Genomic DNA, 26,998 nt, shown 5'->3' with positions numbered 1-26,998 from the left:
CCAAGATTAGTGCCATCTGGTGGGAGTAAACATCTGTTATGCCATGGTTTAACCACCAGAATCATATATAGCTCTATATAAAAAGGCTTATAAATTCTTTAAAAAAAATTTTTGGTCAAATGTTGGTTTGAAGTGTCAATTTTTGCATTAATTTTACAACAGTCAAATCTGAACACAGAGAAAGACATTCTGTTACACATAGAACATTAAAATTCAACAGAAATGACCAGGAATGCTTCATCAGAGGTTAATCAATCTGACCTCAACCTCTTATTTGAGACTTCTGGCTCAATTTTGTCATATTGTTACACCCACACCAGTTCATTTGTGTGTGTGTGTGTGTGTGTGTGTGTGTCTATTTAGTACTCTTGATATTTTAGAGTATCACCCTTCCTTATGTGCACTTTTTTTCTGCATCGTAGATGATTTGTAGATGTACACACAAAAAATTCTCTATATTTTTGTGTTTTTACATATTTTCCCATTCATTTCCAATGTGGCGGTCATTTTTGACGGCGAACAGCACAAGTGTGACCATTTAGTTTTTTTTGAATCAAGTCTACAATTTTTTGTGTGGTCACATAGCGACTGCCATCAAAGTCACAGAGTTTCGTACCATTATGATGAAGTAGCGATTTTTAAAATTTCAAAACTTTTTTTTTTTTGACCGAACAACACCAGAGGGTTAATATACTGAGTTATTCAGGACCAATATAAGTCGTATTATACTTTATTAAAAACTGTCTACAAATCTACTAAGAAAAAGTAAAACGCTTTCAAAAAAGTGCTCGACAGAGCGCGTTTGCCTACCTAGCAACTCTGTGCTGTCTCAGACAACATTTTTGTCCTGTGTTGGCCACTGTAGCTTCTCTATATTGGAATTCGCAATCTCACCGCTAGATGCCACTAAAATTTACACACTGCACCTTCAAAGCACCAATTTGTACGAAACGCCACAAGATGCGTCACTCATAGGCCCTGTCCCAAATGGCACCCTAAACCCTCACGGACTTCTGCACTTTCATGACGTAATGTCCTCTGCGTAGCTCACAACAGTCTTGCGGGCTCAGCAGAAATGCGCATCAAGGGTGCATAGCAGCCGCAAAGGGTGTCGCTCACGAGCACCCTTCTTTGAGCTTGAATGACAAATGGGACACCCTACGGTCTTGCAGACATGCGCACACAGCGGCCATTGTAAGTCCACAAGACCGAAAGTGCGCGTGAAGTGTGCCATTTGGGACAGAGCCATATATTTTTTTGAATGGGAGAAGATGCAACATGCAATATGGCGGAATAAGTCCCGCCTTCTAAATAAGAGCCAATCGCCGATTGGTAAAGTCATCGCGTCACTGCAGCGGCCCTTAGAAGCTCCGGAGTGCGCCTCAAGAGATGCGCATTTAGGACTGCGCATGCGCATTAGCTTGATCTGGCCTGAAAAATAAATTTTTTTGTTATGATTCGAGCATTTAGAAACAAAATTTAGGAGACAGTTGTTGTCAGATTTCATTGGTGATTTCAAATATGAAATTTAATCGAAAGCTTGGCAAACAGCTTTGGAGAATTTGATGTTTAACCATTCAAAGAGATAGGAGCTGCACTTGAATGCTTGAGAGGCATTTCAAAGATGGCCGCAGAGTGAAATGACTTGTCTTAAAGGTACTTTGACCATAGGCCACTGAAAAGCGAGAGTTGTATTCTTAAAGGGTTACTTCACCCAAAAATGAAAATTCTGTCATTTATTACTCACCCTCATGCCGTTCCACACCCGTAAAACCTTTGTTAATCTTTGGAACACAAATTAAGATATTTTAGTTGAAATCCGATGGCTCCGTGAGGCCTCCATAGGGAGCAATGACATTTCCTCTCTCAAGATCCATTAATGTACTAAAAACATATTTAAATCGGTTCATGTGAGTACAGTGGTTCAATATTATTATTATAAAGCGACGAGAATATTTTTGGTGCGGAAAAAAACAAACAAAATAACGACTTATTTAATGATGGCCAATTTCAAAACACTGCTTCATGAAGATTCGGATCATAAATGAATCAGTGTATCGAATCTGCTGTTCAGGAGCGCCAAAGTCACGTGATTTCAGCCGTTGGCAGTTTGACACGCGATCTGAATCATGATTCGATACACTGATTCATTTGTGCTCCGAATCTTATTGAAGCAGTGTTTTAAAATCGGCCATCACTAAATAAGTTGTTATTTTGTTTTGTTTTTTTGCGCACCAAAAATATTCTCGTTGCTATATAATATTAATATTGAACCACTGTACTCGCATGAACTGATTTAAATATGTTTTTAGTACCTTTATGGATCTTGAGAGAGGAAATGTCATTGCTCCCTATGAAGGCCTCATGGAGCCATCGGATTTCAACTAAAATATCTTAATTTGTGTTCCGAAGATTAACGAAGGTTCTACGGGTGTGCAACGGCATGAGGGTGAGTAATAAATGACATTATTTTCATTTTTGGGTGAACTAACCCTTTAAAACTCTCGTCCCTGATCTAAACCGAATTGAAGATATACAGTTCAGTTAAAAAGTTGAGAGACTACAACTATTTATTACTTAAATTAATGACATTTTAGTTTAAAAAAGTAATTGCAATAGCTGTATAAAATAACGTGGCAATGGAAGCATTAAATTTTCTCAGTTGACAGAAGAAACGAGAACGAATATATGGAGATGAATAAAATGAGCGAGGAGAAACATCACTGGTCAGTGTCATTCATGTTATGTAACATCGTGTTCAAAGTGAGGACTCAGTAATTGAAGCGGGGAAAAATCCCCCAAATCCTTTTCAAAGATTAAGAAACGTTAGTCTCTCTAGTTGTCTGCGGCTTTATAAGCGTAATTAATTTCTCATTTGAGATAAACAGAGCATGCGGAGCCCGAGCAGACCACAGCTCGGGTGACATTTCTTGCCATACGGGCATTTCTGGTCCTTGTCTTCATCCAATCTCCATCTCAGACATTTACGCCGCAACCTACCTCCATAGCTCCTCGACATCAATGACGTTTGACTTTCGAGGCGTACCTAAAACCGTTTTGATTGACAGCTCGCGGGACCAATCCACTCGTTCTTTGTGCAGAAACTGGCCAATCATTGGCTGAATAGCATAAACCAGCGTTCCATCATACTAGGTTTACCGGTCTGTTTTGAGCCAGGAAAAAATTGGCACAGAGCACTAGCACAGCCTGCTAACATATACTTGTGATAACAGGTTAGCAATTAGTCGCTATTTGAGTGAGTTTAGCAGTAAGGAGAAGGACAATCTGACCTTAGTGACCAACATCTGGGTATGTAGTCGGTCAGCGAATGTGTATGAATGTGGCTTTTGGTGCAGGCTGGGACGGCAGCTACAGGGATTAGCTGTACGGGGAGCTCCTGCTAGCAGTGCAATGCTGACATACCTTCAGGCGGCTTGCTAATTATCTCATAAACGGTGATTCTGGTGTGTCTTCAGTCGGGAAAATCCTCACCATTCATACGCGGATTGTATTCCAAAGCCGAGACCGGTTTAAATAGTCCGCAAGTGAAGCGTTCGAGTTAGCTGGCTAGCTGGGTCGCCTGCAAGTACAAGGTTAGCTGTTAAAAACGAGCCACCTGGACCCGAGAACCATCGAGAGAGGTAAGAAGCCCAATTGAACACTACTTTATAAAATTAATAGTGATTTTAGAGCGATAACTAACAAGTGTCCGATCATTTAAAGAGGTGTGACAAGCTAGTTATTTATAACTAAAGCACAGTGCACTCTAAAAAAAAAAAAAAAATCTAAACCTCTGAGATAAACACGAATCGACCTCAGAAGTTTAGATTAAAGATTATAATCTTGTCATTCATCTTTTTGACATGTCTGCTCACTTGAGGTATTCAGCAACGCCTTCTTCATTCTGGTTTGGGACACTGCTGTGAAATGAGCACCAGTTGTCCACTGTGCAGTGATGATTATTGTATTTTCTTCACAAATGATGAGGTATATTCTCAGGCACTTGTGTTGTGAGTCTGATCAGCCTTTGATAGGATGAGAACATCATCTCACTTTCTAAATCTGCTGTAATCTTGTTTTGATCCCCCACCCCCTCCCCTCCCTTCCCTTTTTTTTTAAGTGTCCATTTGATATGTTGTCCAGAATGTCCACTGAGTTCATCTTTGAACATAATTCCAAGTAACTTGTGTTGTGGTTGTCTCCTTTAGGTTTTCTTGTGCTTTTGCTCGCTTTAACAAGTCAACAGTCTTGTTTATTGGCCTTGTCTTTCAGGCTCTTGGGAATGCAATATACTCCACACCTGTTTTTGTTCCACAGCTGCGGTCATGCGTTTCACGGACTGACAATTGAGACTTTTAAGGCACACTGATTCAGACTCTCCTGACCTCCTGGTATTCTGTCTGATAGTGCTTATATTGAGGCAGGAGACATTTTTATCTTTCAAGGGGCATGCGTTTCATCAGAAAGTGCAGTGCAAGATCATACCTTCACTTTTGCTGAGATTCAGGAAATGTACTTTGTGTATGAGAATAAAACTAGTTAAATCTTGAGAAATATGAGTGTCTTGTCAGAAGTGTCCGAATAAGCTCTTGATTTAGATAGAGTATAGGACTACCCAAACATATAGAAAGAAAGTTTGCTTTATAATATTGATCCAGTGTTTGCTTTGTCAAAAAAAGTGTCTTAATCTAAAGGAAAACCATCTATATAATGCTTGTAATTTGAGTCAGATGTTCCAATCAACGAGATGAGTCAATTGTACAGGGCCCTTCCTTATAAAACAAACACAGACTCTAGCTGTTGTCTCTCAGTATGCTCTTTAAATTTGAGGCTTGCAAAGTTTGAAATTTATTAGTGAAAGAGTTTCTTTGGGGCAAAAGGAAAAAACTTTGCTATTCCTGAAGTTGGAAAGGGTTACTACAATACAGTCAGATTTGTCAGGTCGCTTAAGATTTTGAGACAAAATGGTATCTTTAATAATTTAATTGCATGAGAACGGTATGAGATTTTCACGATTTATCATGATAACCGTCTCGGTTGAAAACGGTTTCACAGGTATCATTGTGTATTATGAGTTAAAATGACCAATAAATGAATGAAAACTTTTTTTTTTTGGTGGTTGGACAAATGCTTTATTATAACAAGCTTGAAAGCATTTGTTTGTTTTATTTAAATTTCAATAATCAAAAACATATAATCAGTTAAATTTTAATAACTGATTATTGATTGGATTAATAACATATTTATCATCAATAATTTATTAAAATTCAGAAATTCTGGTTTGACTTAATTCTTTTGGATTTTCTGATTTACTACGAATATACTATCAAAAATGGGGCTAATGAAATTAATGAATAAAACTTTTAGAACAATTTAATGTTTTTAAAATGTAATCAGACTAAAAATTAAAAACGTTATCTTTTTATGTTTTGGCAAAGTGCTGCAGAACAGAGATTTACTAAATTAAATCATGGACAAATTATATTCCTTAAATAATTTAAATAAATTGTAATATTATTATTATTATTTTGAGAAGTACATTCTATTGTACAAATGCAATATATTTGTCAATTTCTTCGAGTTAAAAATCTGACTTTTATTTTGACTGGTTGTATTGAAGAGCTTCTGAGTTTCAGAGTATATTTGACAATGGTTTTTCTCAAATAAAATGATGAAATGCCCATTAAGCTTTTTCTCAGAGCAGCCTTGGATATGTTTGTTCATGTCCTCAGATAGTGAGATGGCAAACACTGAAAACAATATGAGCGTTGTGCATATTTGAGTATGTAGTACATGAAACGGTGCCGCTCGTTCACACAGACACATGCAAAACAGATATATTTACAGCAGTCTTTTTGCGCTTTAATATTCACAGACCCTAGACCATGTTGCGATTTGATCTGTACAGCTCTGCTTTTAGTCATCAATCTACCTAATTGTGCGTTTTACGTGACATCTGCGTTATTTTACCATTTATTCGCCTGGTAAAATGAGCGAATAATGAATGTATGACTATAGCCACACCAATACGTTTGAAAGCAAAATTAATTTGTGACCCTGGACCACAATACCAGTTGCACGGGTATATTTGTAGCAATAGTCAACAATACATTTGTGTGGGTCAAAATTATCGATTTTTCCTTTTATGCCAAAAATCATTAGGATGTTAAGTAAAGATCATGTTCCATGAAGATATTTTGTAAATTTCCTACTGTAAATATATCAATTTATTTTTGTAAGAGGATATGCATTGCTAAGGACTTCATTTGGACAACTTTAAAGGTGAAATATTGGCCAAATATTGTCTTATCCTAACAGACCATAAATCAATGAAAAGCTTATTCAGCTTTCAGATGTATAAATAAAAAAAAAATGACCCTTATGACTGGTTTTGTGGTCCAGGGTCACATTTTAAAAAGTTTTTTGGGCTAATCGATGCAAATACTTTATATATCAGTAAATTTTTTTGTAATTCTCACTAAATATTGGTGTTCTTCGCTAATCTTATAGTTTTGACTTGGATCATCATTTGTTACTCTCCATTGGAAATAAATTGACTTTCAGTCTGTAGTTTTTCATAGATTTACACTTTACAAACTGCTAAGGTGTTGCTGTTGTTTTTTCTATCTCCCTTTTTTGTTTTATGTCATGTCTATCAGAACCATCAGTTTGTGTAGTGAATCAACCACCTAGAAAACGCTGAATGATCTTAATTGGAGGGCATCCAGAAAGACATTGGTGGCCGCGTCCTTTTCATGATGTAAGGGGGTGTAATATTTTCGGGCTGATTTATCCGTCTCAGGAACAGAACAGCTTTAAAGTTGTATCAGCGAAACAACAAATTCAGTATTTTGCCTGTGTGTTTTACAGGAGATTGTAAGAGCGTCAAGGTGTCCGTTTGTGAGCCGAAGCTTAACCAAATCTGGGTCATGCTGTACAACAATGATCCTACGCTCTTAAGTAAATGTATAACCAAGCAGTTTCAGGCGAAGACATTTTATGCTTTAGAACAGCCAAGTCAAAGTCCTGACTCTCCAGTTGACATTTCCTTGCTTGACATGACGTAAGAAGTTTAATAGTTCAGTCTATGAACTCTGAAGAAGGTGTGCTTACATTTTTAAGTTAAAGTAAGTGACTTAAATGTTATCACAGTCCTTCTCTTAGCGATGTATGCAAAGGCCTTGTGTATGACACCTTGGACATCTAATAAACAACTTGTTATCTCGAGCGTTGATTTATAATGCTGTTAGATGAATGAATAAATCTTGGACCGCCATTAAATGTGCGGTGCTTTGTTTCTCTGTGCTTTAAATCCCAGGCTCGTACTGGCAGGCCGTTTAGGGCCATATTACAGCCACCATAATGTAAACACATTCACAGAATGGAAAAGCAGTCGGCTGTTCTTCAAAGTTCACTTTTACATAAGTGTCTCGTGGTCTTTAGTTCATCTGTTTTGGTAAGGCATCCATGGGCTACATGCAGTTCATCGTATGAAAAACAGATCACTGAAACCATGTCAGTATCTAAGGTTGTGTTGTGTTTAGTTGCTTCTTGCTGAAGAGTTAGTCAGAAATATAAACATTTAGATGTGACCTTTTTATGTTACAGTTTGGGTTGACAGCAGGATAACTATTAAATGTAACTTACTTATCTATAGGGCTCAGAGGAAAGGATTTGTTCAAATTTTTACTTGCCCTGCCAAAATTATCAATGGCCCCACCAAAAATATAAGTTTTGTCATTGTTTTGACCCATGTACCATTGTATTCGAATAAATGAAGCGTTCAGATGCAAAAGCTGCTAAACGCCACCTTCGTCAAAAATGTGGTGATGTTGAGCGAATGCTTTCCCCACATAGTATACGTTCATCAAATACTTTCAGGAATTGAGCCCATTCAGAAATACCAGTTCGTTGGCAGAAACCACTAAACGCCACTTCCCTTTGTCAGCAAAAGCCTCTAAGTCCACAGAAGAACCAATCGGAAGACGCAAATCGAATCATTTGATTTCAACATAAATGACTGCGTATGAGCCAGCTTTCAATTGCCGAGCTGCGAGTTTTTATCATGTTTTAGTTTTGTCCATCGTTACAGTGGCAATGACAGGATTTAGCAAGTAACGCAACAGTGTTCCTTTGCTGTAAAACTGACAGAAATGGACATTTTACTATGTCATGTTGTCCAAAGAGGTGTTTTTGCACCAAAAAAAAAAAAAGGCACACATGGGGCATATTCTTCGTACCTCGCTTAATACATCTGAGATGATTTGACAGATGCCAGATCTTCTAATCTTGATAACTGAACTCTGGCTAATTTGGTTCTTCAAACGAATTTGCAGATTGGATTAAAATATCTGGATTAAGTTGTCTAACATTACTGCGTATTCTCGTGTTCCATGAAAATGGCAGATGTATCGATACACGAAACCACGATCAGCAATGCAGCAATTGGCTGGAGTCAAGACGGCAACGTAATGACATCATAGAATGAGAAAAGACACCTGACGAAAAACTTGACGAATTTCTAGACATTTATAAGGAAACAGTCAAGCGAATAAATGACAGAAGAACGACATAAATGTTATAATAGATAAATGAAATGTGCACTATTTTTTTTTTTTTTACATGATTACCCAATTATTTAGGCTATTTTCTAGTATTTGTACGGGCAATTTTTTATTTCAATGTTGTAATTAGCAACTAATTTACCTTTTGAAGCATATTTGACAGCATTAATTAAAGTTTCTTAAGGGTCAAGATCAAGTTATCTGCATCTCCTGCGCTTCATCAAGCCACTCCCATAATATCTGTCGCGGTTCAAATTCACAAATGCATGTACGGCATAGACATCTGTACATCATGTGTGTAAGACTCCAATAAAAATTATTACGTAATTATTCCCTCACGAATGAATCTCTCAAAGAGTAAAACTGTCGGTGTCTATATTATGACACTACACGGCATTATAGTATTATTTGCAAATTTATTTTTAAACCATTATTATTGTCCCTGGTTTACATTAGGGTACTCTTGTGGGAAAGTAGTAGTGGCTGGGACAGACTTTAAGCATCACCTCCGCTTAAAAAGATGTAATCCTGTTTACATGAAATAAGCCTGCTCCCGAGCAGGTTTGAGCTTACGGACCTGTTGCTATGACAGCAAGTCCAGGATGAGCGTCGAAGAACCGAACAATCCAAGATCATGCCAAATCGCCATCAGTCAAATCCAGCTAAGTGAGTTAGCGACGTACGAAGAATATGCCCATGGACATAGCTGGTTTTGCAGCAAAAGACAGTCAAATTTGTTAAATATCAATGAATTGACTAAAGTGACATTTTTGAAAATAAGGCATTTCAATAACTGACTTATTGACAGTCTTTATTGTTGAGCCCTTTTATATGGCTTGTTCTTGTTTTTCAATACACAAGCAGCTTCAGGGATGGCAGAAACACTTCCCTACATGGCATGTCTTTGCCTCCAAAGTCCTTTTAGTTTATGACTAGTGTTATGACAGCCTCACATTTATCAGCCTGATAACTGACAGTTACACACTCTGTTAGTTGTGAAATTTATAAGCAAAGAGTATTTATTAAGCATGAGAGCTTGCTCAAACTTGACATTGCCTTTCATTTGGGAGGCTTTTCCCTTTTGCTTTGTGGATTACACACAATTAGTTTTCATTTTCATTTTCTTTTTTTTTTTTTTAAATGCCAAGGGCATTTGTCTTTCTTACAAGAACTTCAGTTTACATTGGATTGCATAAGTAGTTTTTGACTTTATAAAAGGTATGCTTTTATTTGTTGTTTTAAATTAAACACTCGTTCAATTGTTTTTAAATTGGACACATTTCACTGTATTAAGCTTTACCTGGTTGCCTACCAGATAAAGTCAGTAAACCCATATAAGAAATCAAATGTACATCCAGCAGCAATGCTCATCATATCAAATAGCTATGCAAAACATCAAAACTTTTTTGTTTAATTTTTAGTACCAATGCCTTTTATTTTGACAAGTTCAAGGAAGCCATGAAGTATGGAGATTCAACACAAGTAGGGTAGGAAACATGAGACATATCAGGCCAAGGCAGAGCAGTTGTGATGGTGCGAACTTTCAACCTGCCACGTAGACTTAAGCGAATATTTTATGTCGTCTTTACACTAACTTTCAGATGAGTCTTGCTCCTTCCTTGTCAGCAGATAAAATGTCTTTAATTGGTATATGTTTGCTGGTCATTGTTGGATGACTCTGGTGATAATGATGTGAGTTGTCATAATGAGAGCACTTTGATTTGCACAGGAACCATAACTGTGAGGACTCTGTTAGCCAACACCCTGTAGACGAATCCAGAAGAAAGCAAAAGGCCATAGATCATTAACTTTGAATCCATAAAGGTTCAGGTCAGTAGTACAGTAATATTCTGTACAGTATCTTAGAGTCTGTAGAAAAAGTGAAAAACCTTTCTATGAATGAATTGTGTTATTACTAGAGCTGGGACAATACATTGATGCATTGCAAATCGAGAAATGATTCTGAATCGATTCTGAAATTTTCTGTATGCATCACGATTCTCTCAAATCAATTCTGAGCTTGTATTTCAACAGCTGATGGCACTGCATGCTTTTGAAACAGCCGTACTCTGCTTCCTTCCAATTCCTCACACACACCACTTGAACCTTCTATAAAATAATCATTCATAAAGTTCGAAAAGGTTGAAGCGAATTACAAGTGTGTTTGCAGTGGGCTGTTTACATTCATTTCAAATACATTCTCAGACTCAGCCGAACACACCAGTGGTCTTCATGAGCATTTAAAGGTGCAATATGTAATATTTTCTGTCTGCTAGAGGTTGCTAGAGGCCTATTCAAAACAAAGGCGTAGCTTGATGATGCCAAGTTTGAGCGCGGAATCTTGGGACGTGTGGTCTTCACATCACAGCCGGAAATAATTGGGATAGGACTCGGGAAGAAATCATGTTCATGGATGCGATTATTAACGTTACTGTAGTATGAAGCAGAGCAGGACCGAGTGTTGTGGGAGCTGAACGAGGCCGCTGGAGTGATTGCACAACACACGCCTCACGAGCAGCGGAACTTTTATTATGTCACAATCGCCAGTGCCGCTTCCACTTTTCCGGTCATGAGTATGAGGTAACACAGCACTGTTTATCAGATACATTTGCATGTGTTGAAAATGTTATAACGTTACTCTGTGCGTTCGCTCGGTGGCTGCTGTGAGACACTGTTACACACTGCAGTAAGATAGATCGATTTTAGAATATCATATTAAATGCTGGATGGCTTGTGTTGATTAATGGCATGCAATTAATTTTAATATGTATTGTATCATGGAGAAAATTCCATATTACTGTTACTAAAAATAAAGCTGCATCTGATTATGCTGTTAGCTACTTCACATAGTAGTGTTTTTCTCTGAGGCATGGTAAAGCATGGTACTCGCAAGAAACTTGAGCTATATAACAACAATTATTTTTCTGTCTATAAATGTAACCAAACAGTTGTTCCCTTGTCTAATAAAACATGTAAATATTAAAGCGTCTTTGGTGTTTCCATGGTTTCTACAAAATAAAACCGGAAACCGAGGATAACGCAGGTGTGATGCAATTGACAGGCGACTCCTCACACATCCCGGAGTTTTGGTTAAAATTGCAGTTTTCTCATGATTTACAAATAGTTGGAAACATTTGGGATATTGTAAGTACTCAAGTGAACAAAATATATAATACTGGCCTAGTGGTTTTTGGATATTTTACTGAAAAACTCTTACATATTGCACCTTTAAGTGCATTGTTAAATAGTCTAGATTGCCATCTGCTGTTAAAAACTAAGCTCAGAATCGATTTGTGATGCATCTAGAAAATATCATAAACAATCCACGAATTGCGAGGCATCGATATATTGTCCCAACTCTAGTTATTTCACTGGTTAGTAATGGTAATGTGTGCTTAAAAATCTATAGAATGTTTAATTATTAGTGTTTAATACTAATAGCTGATTTGTTTTCTCTGGTCTTTTAGTTAGTTTTCGTTTTGTTAAGCTGGACCTGAAATTCACATGAACCAAATGTAGGACATGGGGCAGAACAGAAGGTCATATTCATAGACCCCCTGTAGAATCTCTCTGGAAAATAAAGTATCTGTGCCTGCTGTGAAATTAATCAGCTGTCTGTTATTCTCATCCAGCTCCTACCATAGCAGTGTGTCAGGATGTTAACATTTTAGCTGAAAAGACAAGTGGGGTTAGGAACCAAGAACTGGTTCTTTGTTGGGAAGAATGATTTTCATTATTCTACATTATGGTTTTTTTGAGGACTTCAAACACAAACTTGAACTCTTAAGTTATTGGTTTGAATAAAGTCTGTCTCAAAAGGTCCTTGACTTAAATGGATAATCCACCCAAAAATGAAAATTGTCATCATTTACTTGTATGAACTTATTTCTTCTGCTGAACACAAAAGATATTCTGAAGTATGTATGCAACCAAACAGTTGATGGGCCCCATTGACTTCCATAGTATGGAGAAAAAAAATACTGTGGGAGTCAGTAGGGTCCATCAGCTGTTTGGTTACCAACGTTCTTCAAAATATCATCAAAAACATTGACAGCTAATCAAAATCCATCCTGCTTTAAAGAGCTCAAGCATTTAGAGGGGTGGACTAATAACTGCTGCTCACACTTATGATAAACAGAACAATATTGTGTGTTGGTGTGGATGCTAATATCGTCGTAGCTATCATTCTTGGTGTGATCAGGCCTTTTTTAATTGAACCTCAAGTCATTACCTTCAGTCATGTCTAACTATAAATTAATTAACTGTTAGCCTACTGTGTTTTGTCCACATGAGGCATGTGAGAACCAGTCTAATTTCCGGCTGGTTGTTCCAGTGGTTGATTTATAAGATAAAATTGTTTTTGTTTTTGTATATTTAAGTACATAATTAGTAATGGGTATATAACAATTCTTTTATTAATTTAATGAAATTTAGGAATTTTACTGGAATCAAGTTATCTATTTATTAAATCTTTATTTCAGTGTCTAAATACAGCCATACAATACAATTGTTTTATTGAATGACTTTTTTTTTTTTTTTTTTTTTTTTTTTTTTTCAGTTTCATTTTTGCTTTGGGTTTTTAGTTTTTTTGGCTTTTTTGTTTTTTTTGTCACTCATCATGTCCAATACGCCACTCCTCCACTTTCTAGGGAAGATATGGCCTAGATTGCTAAACACGTGTACAGTGTGAAGTCCTCACCTCCTCCTGCCACTCCTCTACTTCCTGCTTTGCTTGGGAGGAGTGCTAAAGCCTGATCACTTCCTGTCCCATTCAGCCCACGGTAATCCCAGTGCACAGCAGTCCTGTGGGTGTGTTTTGAGCCCTTATGTAAGGCTGAGAAGCCTCAGGGACACCAGCCCCTCCAGTCAATCTAAGTACAATTTAACCTGTGATGGCTCACTGCTGTTTACTAACTTTGAATTTGAAAAGATGAAACAGGTACAGGTCAAGGGCTTGAGTACAAATCTGTCCTGAACTGACTGGGTGAATATTTTAATTTGGAACAGACTCTGGAGTGTGTCCTTAAAATGCCTCCTCTGTAGGCAGCTCGCTTGCATTTGTCCCTTAGATTAGTGTTGTCACAATACCAAAATTATAACTTTGATACGGTACAGACTAAAATATCTTGATAATACCACAGCAAAAACCTAAAACAAGAAAAGTAATTGAAAAATAGTTGACTGAACAGAACTTAATTGTTTTTTTTTGTTTTTTTTATTAATGTTAAACAAGCTGAGGTAGAGATGTTTGCAACATTGATGAAAGGATTAAGCCAAATTAAAGCATTACTGCCTCAACTGCCTCATCAAACTCCAATAATGAAAAGTTTGCTTGTCACAAAATAAATCACACTTGTTTGACATTAAAGGCATGAGACAAAACTGTCGTTTAGGGTTGAGCAAATTATTAAATGTGAAAATAAAATGCTACATAGTCTTCACTGTATGAATTAAACATACATTGATCCTTTTTTTTTTAAATGGCATAAGACAGCAGTCATATAACGTTATTTGCTGAAGCTTTTATCATGGTATATTGTATTATCACGGTACTTAATTAAGTTACCAAAAAGTGTTGTCTTTCAAACGGGTTTATATATATAAAAAAGTATTTAAATGTTCTTTTTGTTTATGAAAAAAAAAAATACTTTTTTTCATCTAACAAAACGTACGTTTAAATACAATAAAACCATACACAAAAATGTATGAAGTAAACAAATTACTAAAAAACTATAGAGAACAAAAGGCAGCACTTAATAATGAGGCCATTAGTTAATGTTAATCCATTAACTATTAATTAACAATGAACAATTCTAGATTTGTTATAGTAGTTATTAACAGTAGTTATTATTCTTTAAGGCACTTTCAGACAGGACGTGGAATGCGCTGCGCTGGCCGTTGGGTTCAGCGTAGCCCTTCAGATACAAAGTGATTTGCGCGTCGCTTCGCTGGTCAACGGCGAAAGTTGTTTTGAACCATTTTGAACTTTGACCATGGCGTGCATGTGAGCTTGCCAATGTGGGCTCCGCTGCGTGTGCGCTTTGGTCGACGCAGCAACAAACCGTCCTCATGCAGTGCAAGCCATTGAAATAAATAATAAATAAATAAGCCATTATTAATAAATAATAAATCGATTTCATAGCGCAGTGGTGCATTGTGCGTTCTGTCTGAAATAGGGCGGGCAATATCGCATGCGATTGTCACGCGCATTTCATCAGTAAAGCCGGTTCCCTGATTACGGCTAAATCGCCATCACCTGCTTTCAAATCAAGTTTATGACAGAACCGTAGTCACTACAAGCAGCAATATCGGTAATTATCCGATGAATCGCCTTCGATAATGAATGCATATTGCGTAGCTTGTCAGTGAACTACGGCTCTGTCTATAAATGCCACTCCATTTGAAAGCAGGTGATGGCATTTAGCGGTAATCAGGGAACCGGCTTTACTGAGAGTTAATACGCATGACAATCGCATGCGATATATCGCCCAGCCCTAGTCTGAAAGGGCCTTTATTGTTAATAAAAATACAACTGTTCATTGTAGGTTTGGGTCCATTTAAATATAACAAATACAACTTGATTTTAATAATGTATTAGTAATTCTGAAATTAATATAAACTAAGATTAATAAATGATTTAGAATTATTTCTTTGTTAATGTTAACTAATGAATTAACTGTTAACAAATGAAACCTTATTGCATAGTGTTACCGAACAATAATAATAATAAAGAATCTTAATATTTTCAGTCAATATCTAGGGCATGTTTTAGTCCAGATTAAAATTAAAAGTAAAGTTTGAAAATACTGTAAATAGTGCACAAGTACATAGTGTATAAGTGCATAGTGTATAGTGCATCATTTGGGACGCAACTAAAGTAGTGCAGCCGGCTTTGTTTATGGGGTTACCAGGGTAACCGCTGCATTTCTGCTCTTCCATAAGCGCCATCTACAGTCAGAGTGAATGTACACTTTCATTCAGCGCCTTCGTTCATCCATGCTTCTTTAACGCAGCATACAGACAGTGTTGTAAATTTTAACCGGTTGATGCAAAAGTATTCGTAAAATGCATTCAAGAATCAGAATAATTCATAATAAAGGAATTTACTGTATTTTGAAGTGCCTACGATAACAAAATCATGCATATTCATTAGGGCTGGGTATTTACACAATTTTCACGATTCGATTACTATTCACATGCATTCTATTATTGTTATTTTGGATGTAGTATTTCAGTTACAGCAAATTATCTAGAGGAAAAAAAATCTCTCAACTAATGCTGTAAACATCACATGTAAGTCAGTTGGTACTACTATAATAATATTGAAGGTTAAATTAACTTATTTATATACAAACACTTAAATTACACTCAATAATTTTATTATAAATAAAGTTTAGAATTACATAATCATATTTATACTCCAATTAGTTTTTTTTTTTTTTTTTTTTTTAACTGTATTACTGTATATCGGCACATGTCTAGACACCAGCAGGCATATTAAGCTTCTGTCACTTTAAGATCTAATGCACAGATCCAATATACTGATTCACATCTGATGTTTTCCCAACTGTTTACATTCACTGAAGACATAACTGACTATGTTTACGTAAATAATCATCATCTGTAAATCGTGGGCATTTTGACGAGAACTAAATTCACAATCGCGTGCTTCTTTTTGTTTTGAATAAGTTCTTCACAACCATTAAATTATTTTCGATATAGTATGAGTGTAATTCGGACGTACTATGTCATGTTCTTATCATGTAAATCTTGTCATTTGCGTTGCTTCACTGCCATTCATAAATCCGCTCCCATGGCCTCATGGGATACTTAAGTGTCCGTTTGATGTGCACTTCAGATTCTTGTGGGAAATGTACTGTGAATTAGGACACATATACTACTCTTTTCACATACTATACAGTAGGGAAGTATGCATATTCAGTACTCGTATTCCATTGAGTATTATGGATTTTCATCATGGTAGGTGCCATATTTAATTTAACAGAAATGAAAATGTGGGAGGTTGTACAGTTTGTTCAGTTGGTTGCATAAAAATATAGGTCTTGCTGTCTTTTTTTTTTCACATCTAATTTTTACAACTTTTTTTTTTTTTTTTTTTTTTTGTCCAGTTAAATTAAGTACATGGTGACCATGATTTTTCTCTCATTTTAATCTCATTTTGTGCAAGATTTTCATTAATTCTGTACATTATAACTGACTGTTCTCTGTTTTCCTCTCTGTTTCTCTGGAACAGGGCTATGTCTTCAGCAGCCACCACAGCCCCGTCGGTGGACAAGGTGGACGGCTTCTCCAGGAAGTCTGTCAGAAAAACCAGGCAGAAACGAGCACAGAGCTCATCCCAGTTCAGATCTCAGGACAAGCCCATAGAACTGGTGCAGCTGCCTCTGCTGAAAGGTAAGCTCCATTTATGTGGTCATATGAAGATAATGGTTGGTGATGTCACAGTGGCTTTGAGCTATTTTAATTGATCAGATAGAGCTGATAAAGATGGTTGTACTATAATAACAAAAAAGGAAAGCGAAACGGAATGCAGTCAAACCTGTCACTGTGTGACCCATGTGAAAGAAAGTTTCTAATTGTTAAGATGGGATTGTTCTGTCAAGTCTGTCATGTTGTCCCAGATATAATGTCTGTCTTTGGGGTTTGGACTTTTTTTTTTTTTTTTTTTGACCATAGTCTCTTATGCTCAAGGCTGCATTGATTTGATCAACAGAGTGTAAAACTCGTAATGTTCTGAAATATTATTACAATTTTTAAAATGTTTTATTAGTTTTTTTGTTTTTGTTTATATATTTAAAAGTATAATTTATACCTGTGAATTACTCCAGTCTTCAGTGTCACATGATCCTTCAGAAATTATTCTATTATGCTGCTTTGCTGCTCAAGGTGCATTTCTTATTAATGTTTAAAAATTGTGGTGAATTCTTTGATGACTTGAATACAAAATTACATTTTTTGGAAATATTAATCTTTTATAACATTGTAAACTTTCCAAAAAATAACAACAAAACATAACAGTAGTGTATATTATATTGCCTAGTTGATTTTTTTGTGGATGTAAAAAGTCATTGCTTCTGAAGTGTAGTTCATCACATTAAACATGAACATGTTTGACTAAAGTTTGACAACCACAAAGTATCCAAATACATGAACTTCATTTGTGAACAGTATATCTATTGTTTTATCATTTTAAAGCCTAAACTTTTTGCATTGTTTTGCTTCAAAGTGTGTGTGTGCTATCTTTGTTTGTCTAAATTATTCAAATACTGTTGATAAACCTACGTACTACATGAACACTGTTGTTGTAATGGTTGGTTATGCCACATATACTGTGTCTTGAATGGCTTTTCAAACTCAAGCCCCTATTACTTGGAATATTTAGTTGTCAAATGCCAGAAGGACCTCCAAGCTAACGTGAAGTATTTTAGGCCTCCCATCAACAGTCACGAAAATCAGGAAGTTGATATAAACCATTTGTGTAGCTTTAGTACTAATGGACTGTTTTGCCTTAAATCTCTCTTTCTCTTTCTGTCTAGATGTTTCTGCGCAGGAGCAACCAGAGCTGTTCCTCAAGAAGCTGCAGCAGTGCTGTACCCTGTTTGACTTCTTGGACACACTTTCTGACCTCAAAATGAAAGAGTATAAGCGGTCCACCCTTAATGAGCTGGTGGACTACGTCACCCTTAGCCGGGGCTACTTGACTGAGCAGACCTACCCCGAGGTGGTCAAAATGGTGAGATTCAAAGATTAGAAGCATTATGTGTGATTGGACAATTTCTCTATTGTTATAGTCTACTTTATATGCCTATATCAATATATATTTCATATATAGCTCAAGTGTTTCCTCCTTTTCATTTTTTTTCACAGGTGTCCTGCAATATATTTCGGACTCTTCCGCCTAGTGACAGTAACGAGTTTGACCCAGAGGAAGATGAGCCCACGCTGGAGGCCTCATGGCCACACTTACAGGTACAGAGCCCCGGCTGCCATCTAATGCAATAGGACTTAATCAGTGTAAATACTTTGTCTGTTTTTACATGCATTGTGTTTTATATTTCATCGGTCAAACGTACAAAAAAAACATGGGGCTTATAAAAGTCTTGTGCAGTTGAGATATTTGCAAGGTCTCATCCTTCAAGGACAAGTTTTCTGATTTCTTCCTTCCTTTTCTGCTTAAGCTTGTTTATGAGTTCTTCATTCGCTTCTTGGAAAGTCAGGAATTTCAGCCCAGCGTTGCCAAAAAATACATTGACCAGAAATTTGTATTACAGGTGAGTGATTGCCTGTGAAATGTTATATGACTTCTCATCCTAGTATAAATCAAATGAAGCCATTATTGCCAGTAAAACAGCCCTGATACAGCTCTCTGAAATAGTTTATTCTCATTGGTCAGTTGTGGCAATTTGCTGTCAAATAGTTTAGAATAATTGCCACTAAACTGTACATTTTACTGTTTTCACTGATAACCAGTTCCCTAAAGTGCTGTTACCGATCTAGCGCTCTTCTCACATAATTCATTTTAAATCTCACATAATTAATTTTTTGTTTTATTTTGACGATACACATTGCTTATGACGAAGATAATGTAGTTAATAAAACTCTTCTTAATTTCTAGCTCTTGGAGCTGTTTGATAGCGAGGATCCGCGGGAGAGGGATTGCCTGAAGACAGTTCTGCACAGAATCTATGGCAAGTTCCTCGGCCTCAGGGCCTTCATCCGCAAACAGATCAACAACATTTTTCTTTGGTAAGTAACTGTCAACCTTTTACATTTCGTATATACAAGATAAAATATTACGGTATGCTGACATAGCTTTTTTTCCTCCTGTCCTGCTCTGACAGTTTTGTATATGAGACCGAACGCTTCAATGGTGTAGCTGAACTGCTGGAGATTTTGGGAAGGTATGTCATATTTTAGAACCTATTAATTGGTTGGAAGAGATGTGGAGAAATTGAAACTAAGAAACGGAAAGTTTGGGAAGACAATGAAGGGGCGACCAAAAAAGGTCACATTTCCTGTTTTATCTTACTCCACCCTGTCCTAAGCCTTGAGGCCCCGATATGTACTTTTAGCGAACATCCCGATGCTGCCCACACTGCTGAGAGCGGCGATTAGATGAATATGTAAATATGTGCTGCACGCTTTCCTCTCAATAACAAAATAATCGTGCGACAAACTGAAAAAACAGCATGCTTTTTTTTTTTTTTTAAAGTATAAGAATCTGATCATAGCACCATGGATATGTTTGCATATCGGCAATTCGGCACTCTAAAATCACATCATGTTTATTTATATAGCACTTATACAATAGATTGCTTAAAAGTAAGCAGCTTTACTGTATTAAAAATGAAAACCAGTGTCTCATTTCATCAAAATTACAACATTTTCTACTATAAACTGGCTTTCCAGTGTGTTCATGTTTTCACTCGCGGACATCTGACCTCGACGGACTGAACAGCAGAAATAAACCAGAGAAGATTTCCACGTCAAAGAACTTTTCCGGAAAAATCGCTTTCGTAAGCTGTTTCGAACTCCCTGATTTTGTTCGAAATGACATCACACCAGTTTTTTCTTTGATTTCGCTTGAAGTATATCGGGGCCTTTAGGTGTCATTTAGATGTCTCAGTCTCCTGCATATTATCAGTTTTTGTCATGGTTATCAATGTCAGATCAGCGGTGAAGCCTCATACGTCTCTGGTTTACAGCATCATCAATGGTTTTGCGCTTCCTCTCAAAGCTGAACACAAACAGTTCCTTGTGAAAGTGCTGCTGCCTTTGCACACTGTGAGGAGCTTGTCTCTCTTCCATGCCCAGGTACATACACTCAACTGTTTGTTATATCTACACGTCTGTGCTTGCTTACATGCATTTCAAGGATAGAAGAAACCAAATCCTTGTTGTCATGCTTGTTTATGGCACACTTTATGAATCTAAACATTTCAAATGCATTTTTTTTGATCTGATGTCACCTTTTTTTGTAGCTGGCCTATTGTATTGTACAGTTCCTAGAGAAAGATCCCACGTTAACAGAACCTGTAAGTGTTCCTTGTAACTATTATCTTCCTCATTCTTCATCAAGTCCCATCTTGTTTCGTCTTGTTCCTAGGATTTTCACTAGTTTGCCTCTGATTGTTTTTTTTTTGTTTTCAGGTGATCAGAGGCTTGTTGAAATTTTGGCCAAAAACCTGCAGTCAAAAAGAGGTAATGTCTTCGTTTTATGAAATGCCTACCTGCAAACCATTATTCCAAAGTCCATTTTTTGTAACTTGCTCATAAAAGGAAATTAATTGTTGAACCAAACCATAATTTAAAAAGTCTTAGAAAGTGAAGATATGATTTCTTCCACTATTGTTTTCATGCATTATTTAAGAGAAATGCTTTTCTTAAACATTTATGTAACATTGACTGCATTGTTTTTTTTTTTTTTTTTTTTTGTAGGTTATGTTTCTTGGAGAGTTGGAGGAGATTCTAGATGTGATTGAGCCCACTCAGTTTGTTAAGATCCAGGATCCACTCTTCAAACAGATTGCTAGATGTGTGTCCAGCCCCCATTTTCAGGTAAACACACTCCACCATAAATCCTCCTCACAAACCTTGTGATATCATGTAAAAGATAGAAACTTAAACATGTAGATGTTCAAAAGCAATTTCCCAGAGAACTTTATTTACTTAAATGTTTAGTGAACTTGAGTGGCACATTTGAGTGCAAGTGAATGCTTCAGGTTCTCTAGTCTAAAACCCCTGTGTAATAAATTGCTGATATTAAAATATTTTAAACATTTTAAAATGGAGGTTGTATATTGTTTCAGGTGGCAGAGCGAGCCTTGTACTACTGGAACAATGAGTACATCATGAGTCTGATTGAGGAAAACTCTAGCGTCATCCTGCCTATCATGTTCGCTAGTCTCTACAGGATCTCCAAAGAGCATTGGAACCCGTGAGTTTCACATGTCATAGAACACTTTATGGATAAAAGTATTGGGACATTCTAAAAGGATTAGTTCACTTTCAAATAAACTTTTCCTGATAATTTACTCACCCCCATGTCATCCAAGATGTCTTTCTTTCTTCAGTCGAAAAGAAATTAAGATTTTTGATGAAAACATTCCAGGATTTTTCTCCATATAGTGGACTTCAGTGGAGCCCAAACGGTTGAAGGTCAAAATTACAGTTTCATTGCAGCTTCAAAGTGTTCTACATGATCCCAGATGAGGAACAAGGGTCTTTTCTAGAGAAACCAAAGCTCAATTTCTTAAAAAAATATAAATAAATTGTATAAGTTTTAACAATAAATGCTCATCTTGAACTAGCTCTCTTCTTCTTCCTCTCTATTTGAATTGTGTGTATTACTATTTGAAAAGTGTATTACTGCCCTCCACAGGTCAAAGTTTGAACTAATTGTTATATACTTGCACTAGAATATTGTATATGACAATTTAGTTCAAACTTTGGCCTGTGGAGGGCAGTAATACACTTAGCAGCATTTACACTGCTGGAATTCAAATGGAGAAGAAGAAGAGAGCTAGTTCAAGATGAGCATTTATGGTTAAAATGTATGGTTTCTCCAGATAAGCCCCTTATTTCTCGTCTGGGATCGCTGTAAACTGTAATTTTGACCTTCAACCGTTTGGGCTCCATTGAAGTCCACTATAAGGAGAATAATCCTGGAATGTTTTCATCAAAAACCTTAATTTCTTTTCGACTGAAGAAAGAAAGACATGAACATCTTGGATGACATGGGGGTGAGTAAATTATCAGGAAATTTTAATTAGAAAGTGAACCAATCCTTTAATTCCTGAATTCAGGTGTTTCAATTTGACCCACTGCCACAAGTCTATAAAATTAAGCACCTAGCCATGCAGACTACATTTACAAAGAGCTCAGCGTATTTAAGTTTGGACTGTTATAGGATGCCACCTTTGAAATAAGTCATTCGTGAAATTTAATCTCTGCTAGATATACCACAGTCATCTGTAAGTGGTATTATTGAGAAGTGGAAGTGTTTAGTAACAGCAGTCCACGTAAAGTCACAGAGCTTGGTCACCGAGTGCTGAGGCACATGGTGTGTAAAAGTCCGCAATGCTTTGCTGATTCCATAGCTGAAGAGTTCCAAACTTCCACTGGCATTAATATCAGCACAAAAACTGTGGAGGGAGTTTCATGGAATGGGTTTCTATGGCTGCATGCAAGCCTCGCCTCACCAAGTACAATTGGCAAGCGTCGGATGGAGTGGGGTAAAGCATGCCGCCACTGGACTCTGGAGCAGTGGAGTGATGAATTGTTCTTCTCTGTTTGGCAGTCAGATGGGCAAGTCTGGGTTTGGCAGATGCCAGGAAAACGTTACCTGCCTAATTGCATTGTGCCAACTGTAAAGTTTGGTGGAGGAGGGATAATGGTATGAGGCTGTTTTTCAGGGGTTTACAATGCCCCAGTGCACAATCAAGGTCCATAAAGACATGGTTGGAAGAGTTTGGTGTGTAAGAACTTGACTGCATATAGCCACATATAGCCTTGACCTCAACCCTATCGAACACCTTTGGGATTTGTCTGGCTATCACCAGATCAAGCTCAATTTAAAATTGAACATTGGTCTGGGGAGTCTGTATGTATTTTCTACTGCACAAGAGGCGTGATCAACGAGCATTATTCACGCAATTGGATAGTCCTTCAACCAATCAGATCAATGATCCGGGTGACATATTTTGCAGAGCGACGCGAAAACTCCAGACAGGTTTAGTTTGTATTGGTTTGTAGCATTGATCAGCGGTTTGCAGAAACAGCAATGGCATCGAGCGATTTTTGCAGGTTGTGCAATAAAAAAAAAAAGAAACATGAAAGTGAGTGGTATTTACACCCACTCGAGCGATTTGTTTGCTAAACTAAAGAAGTCATTCAGCATTGTTGAGAGGTTAAAAGGAATTGGATTGACGGTCGTGCTTGCCGTCGCTTCTCTATCGTCATCGTGTTATACCCGCCAATAGCGAGCAAGGTGGATAAGCCAGTCTGTGATTGGTTCCCGCAAAAGTGTAACAGAAGCAGTAGAAATGAATGTACGGGTTTCCAGACTGAGTTGCCGGGCGAAATCAAATCGCCGGCAGATCAGGCTGGGTTTACCCAATCTACTTTGGGATGAACTGGAAAGGAGATTGTGAGCCAGGACTTCTCGTCCAACATCAATGCCTGACCTCACAAATGCTTTACTGCAGAGGTCTTCAGACCTGGTCCTGGGGGCCCACTGTCCTCCAGAGTTTAGCTTTAATCCCAGTCAAAAAAACCTGAAGAAGATAATCAAGCTCTTCAGTATCGCTTGAAAATACACATGCAGGTTGTGCTGAAGCAGGATAGAATCTCTGCAGGACACTGGGTCTCTAGGATCAGGGTTGAGGACCTCTGCTGCTCTTCTGGATGAATAGGCAAAAATTCCCAAAAAATTGTTCTGTTGGTGTAATGGCCAGGTGTCCCAATACTTTTGTCCATATAATGTTTATATTAAAGTGTTAGTTCACCCAAAAATAAAATTTCGGTCATTAATTACTCACCCTCATTCCACACCTGTAAGACCTTTTGTTCATCTTCGGAACACAAGTTAAGATATTTTTGATGAAATCCGAGGGTATCTGAACCAAACATAGGCAGCAACCACATTGCACCTTTTGAGGTCCAGAAAGGTAGTTGAAAACATTGTTAAAATAGTCAACGTGACTACAGTGGTCAACCTTCATGTTTATGAAGTGACAAGAATACTTTTTGTGCAAAAATAATTATTTTATTCAACAATTTGAACCGTTGTCATATGTAGTTAACTTAGTGAACTCAGTGCAGGTTTCCTTGTTTACGTCCGAACACCGACACGGGACACTTGAGTAGCACGATGCATGAGTGTAACGTTGACGCAGGAGCTGGCCAATGATGAGTTAAAATTGTTGAATAAAGTCATTATTTTTGTTTTGTTTTTGCGCACAAAAATATTCTCGTCGCTTCATAACATTAAGTTGAACCACTGTAGTCACATTGACTATTTTAACAATGTTTTTACTACCTTTCTGGACCTCAAAAGGTGCAATGACATCGCTGCCTACGTGTGGTTCAGATACCCTCGGATTTAATCAAAAATACCATAATATGTGTTTCGAGGATGAACAAAGGTCTTTTGGGTGTGGAAAGACATGAGGGTGAGTAATTAATGACAGAAATTTCATTTTTGGGTGAACTAACCCTTTAAGATTTTAAAGGAACACAATATTTTTTTTTTTTTTTTTTTTTTTTTGTCTGCTTACTAAGGCTGCATTTATTTGATTACAGTGAAAACAATAATATTGTGAAATATTACAATATAAAATTACATTTAAAAGTTATTTATTCCTGTGATGACTATGATTTTCAGCAGTCATTACTCTAATCTTCAGTGTCACATGATCCTTAAGCATTTTAATGTTCTGATCAATTTAATGTGACCTTGCTTAAAATTAATTTCTAAAAAAAACGTACTCGCCCCCAAACTTTTGAATTGTGTGTATTATTAATTGCAGAGTAGAAACTTTAGACAAAGTGTTTTGATGCTCATGTCTGCTTTTTTCCACCATCAGGGCAATATCTGCTTTGATCTACAATGTCCTCAAAGCATTCATGGAGATGAACAGCGCTTTGTTTGATGAACTCGCCGCCAATTACAAATCAGACAGGCAAAGGCAAGAAACACAGTGTACAGTATTGTTTTAAACTCCTGCACTTTACAAAGCGGTTCAAATAAGCTCTTTCTTGCTCTCCTGTAGGGAAAGGAAGAAGGACAAGGAACGGGAGGATCTATGGAGGAAGCTGGAGGACCTGGAGCTCAGACGGGGCATCCAGAACAGCGACGGTGTCATTCCCACCTAACACGGACCTCGCCTCCAACCTTCTGTTTGACCCCAACCAATCCCTTTCTACTCTTCCACAGGGACCCCTCTTTGCTTTTCATGCTGCGTACTTTACCGCACACTCCCTCATTCATTTCCTCTCTTTCAACAGCACTGTAAATAATCCTCTCCTTCTTTCCTGTATCATACTACTACACTGAAAGGAAGAAGAAAAAAAAGAAAATTTGAAGAGAGACTTAATGTGCACTCCTTGTTGTAAAAAAAAAATATGGTAAAATGATAATCAACTATGGTCAAAGGATATATTTTAAAAAAAACCTTTCAGTTCAGAAGTTGTTCAGTGTCTCCATGTCGATATTGTTCTCCAAGGAAGTGCCCTGGGACTTTAGGGTCTGTGCTCACCCTGCGATTAAAGGATCCCATTGCCACCACAATTTTTTTATTTATTTTTTTTTAATGAAGAGAGACTTTTCCATCTAGACATAATTTGACTCCCCTGACTCAGGGGACACAAACCAGAAACCCATGACGTGAATCTAAGGAAAACAGAAGTGGGGAGAAAAAAAAAAAAAAACATTAAACATCCTCTCTGTGGTGTGCATTTTTTTTTTTTTCTTTTACAGGATGATCAGCCTGGTCCTTTACTGTACATTATGGACAGGTGCTTTTCGCTGACCAGGAAGCTTAACGTCCAAGATGGGCCGCAGTCGGCTACGGTGGTTACCTGTGCTCAATAAAGAGGACAAACCTCTCCGAGGACCTTTATTTTTTTAACTTGTGAACCAGGTAATGATCTGGTCATAGTTTCATGCTGTCTGCTGTGGAGACTCTTGGGAATTCCCATGTGGAAATTCAGTAGTAACCAAGAGTATGTCAAGCTCAGTTTCTCCGACACTAGTAAGGACTTGTGGAATTTCGGTGGCACACAGTGTTCAGAGCTCATCCAGTGTTTTTAAAACCGTTAAGTGACATATATTTTTCGTAAAGAATATTCTGGACATTCTTCTCATGTTCCACCCAGATTACCACTGCTCGTCTCCATTAGTTTTCGATTTCAGAGGTGGTTGGATGTCGTCTACATGACCGAGAAGAGGTTTTTCTTTCTGTTCATGGAGTGTTTGAAATGAAATCCTGCTTATATTGGGGTTTTTAGGGCCTATGTAGGTAAACTCTGATCTGGTAGGTCATAATCTCTCTTCTGAAATACCAGCCACCAGGGCAGGCTAGAACTAAACAGCACTTCGAGTTAGATCATTAGTTGTTCTCATGGGACTTCAGCCCCCTTTCTTTTCTTCTTTTATTTGAAGTCCCAACAATCGTGGTTGTGGATTTTACATGTGAGGAGGATGTATTTTATTATATTTTATTTTTTTTGGCTTAATCACGTGTCTCTCTTTCTCTCTTCCTTGTTTTAACTCTCCCAAGCTCATTGTGTTTTATGATGGCCCAAGTTTGATATGTATAAAAAATTCAAAAGAAAGGGTTTGATGAATAGAATAAATCTAATTATTTTAAAAAAGAAAGAGATATTAAATAAACCTGTTTTTTTGTGATAAA

The 26,998-nt window shown here is 37.2% G+C and overlaps 1 protein-coding gene across 2 annotated transcripts; it reads left to right on the top strand.

Annotated features, from left to right (window-relative positions):
* The first annotated feature begins 3,131 nt into the window (after nucleotides 1-3,131).
* Nucleotides 3,132-26,998, top strand: ppp2r5ea (protein phosphatase 2, regulatory subunit B', epsilon). 2 transcript variants are annotated; one of them, XM_048206260.1, is made up of 14 exons: nucleotides 3,132-3,309; nucleotides 16,819-16,979; nucleotides 18,122-18,318; nucleotides 18,453-18,554; nucleotides 18,764-18,856; nucleotides 19,201-19,331; nucleotides 19,427-19,486; nucleotides 20,291-20,399; nucleotides 20,567-20,620; nucleotides 20,736-20,786; nucleotides 21,024-21,143; nucleotides 21,395-21,522; nucleotides 25,172-25,273; nucleotides 25,358-26,998. In XM_048206260.1, the coding sequence occupies exons 2-14, from the start codon at nucleotides 16,823-16,825 to the stop codon at nucleotides 25,458-25,460; spliced, it is 1,407 nt and encodes a 468-aa protein (XP_048062217.1). In that variant the 5' UTR covers nucleotides 3,132-3,309; nucleotides 16,819-16,822; the 3' UTR covers nucleotides 25,461-26,998. The 2 variants fall into 2 exon arrangements, with proteins under 2 accessions (XP_048062217.1, XP_048062216.1); XM_048206259.1 differs by having other exon boundaries at nucleotides 3,135-3,641.

This window comes from Megalobrama amblycephala, linkage group LG11, assembly GCF_018812025.1.
Source record: "Megalobrama amblycephala isolate DHTTF-2021 linkage group LG11, ASM1881202v1, whole genome shotgun sequence".
Lineage (NCBI taxonomy): Eukaryota > Metazoa > Chordata > Actinopteri > Cypriniformes > Xenocyprididae > Megalobrama > Megalobrama amblycephala.
This window is presented reverse-complemented; position numbering and strand designations above follow the sequence as displayed.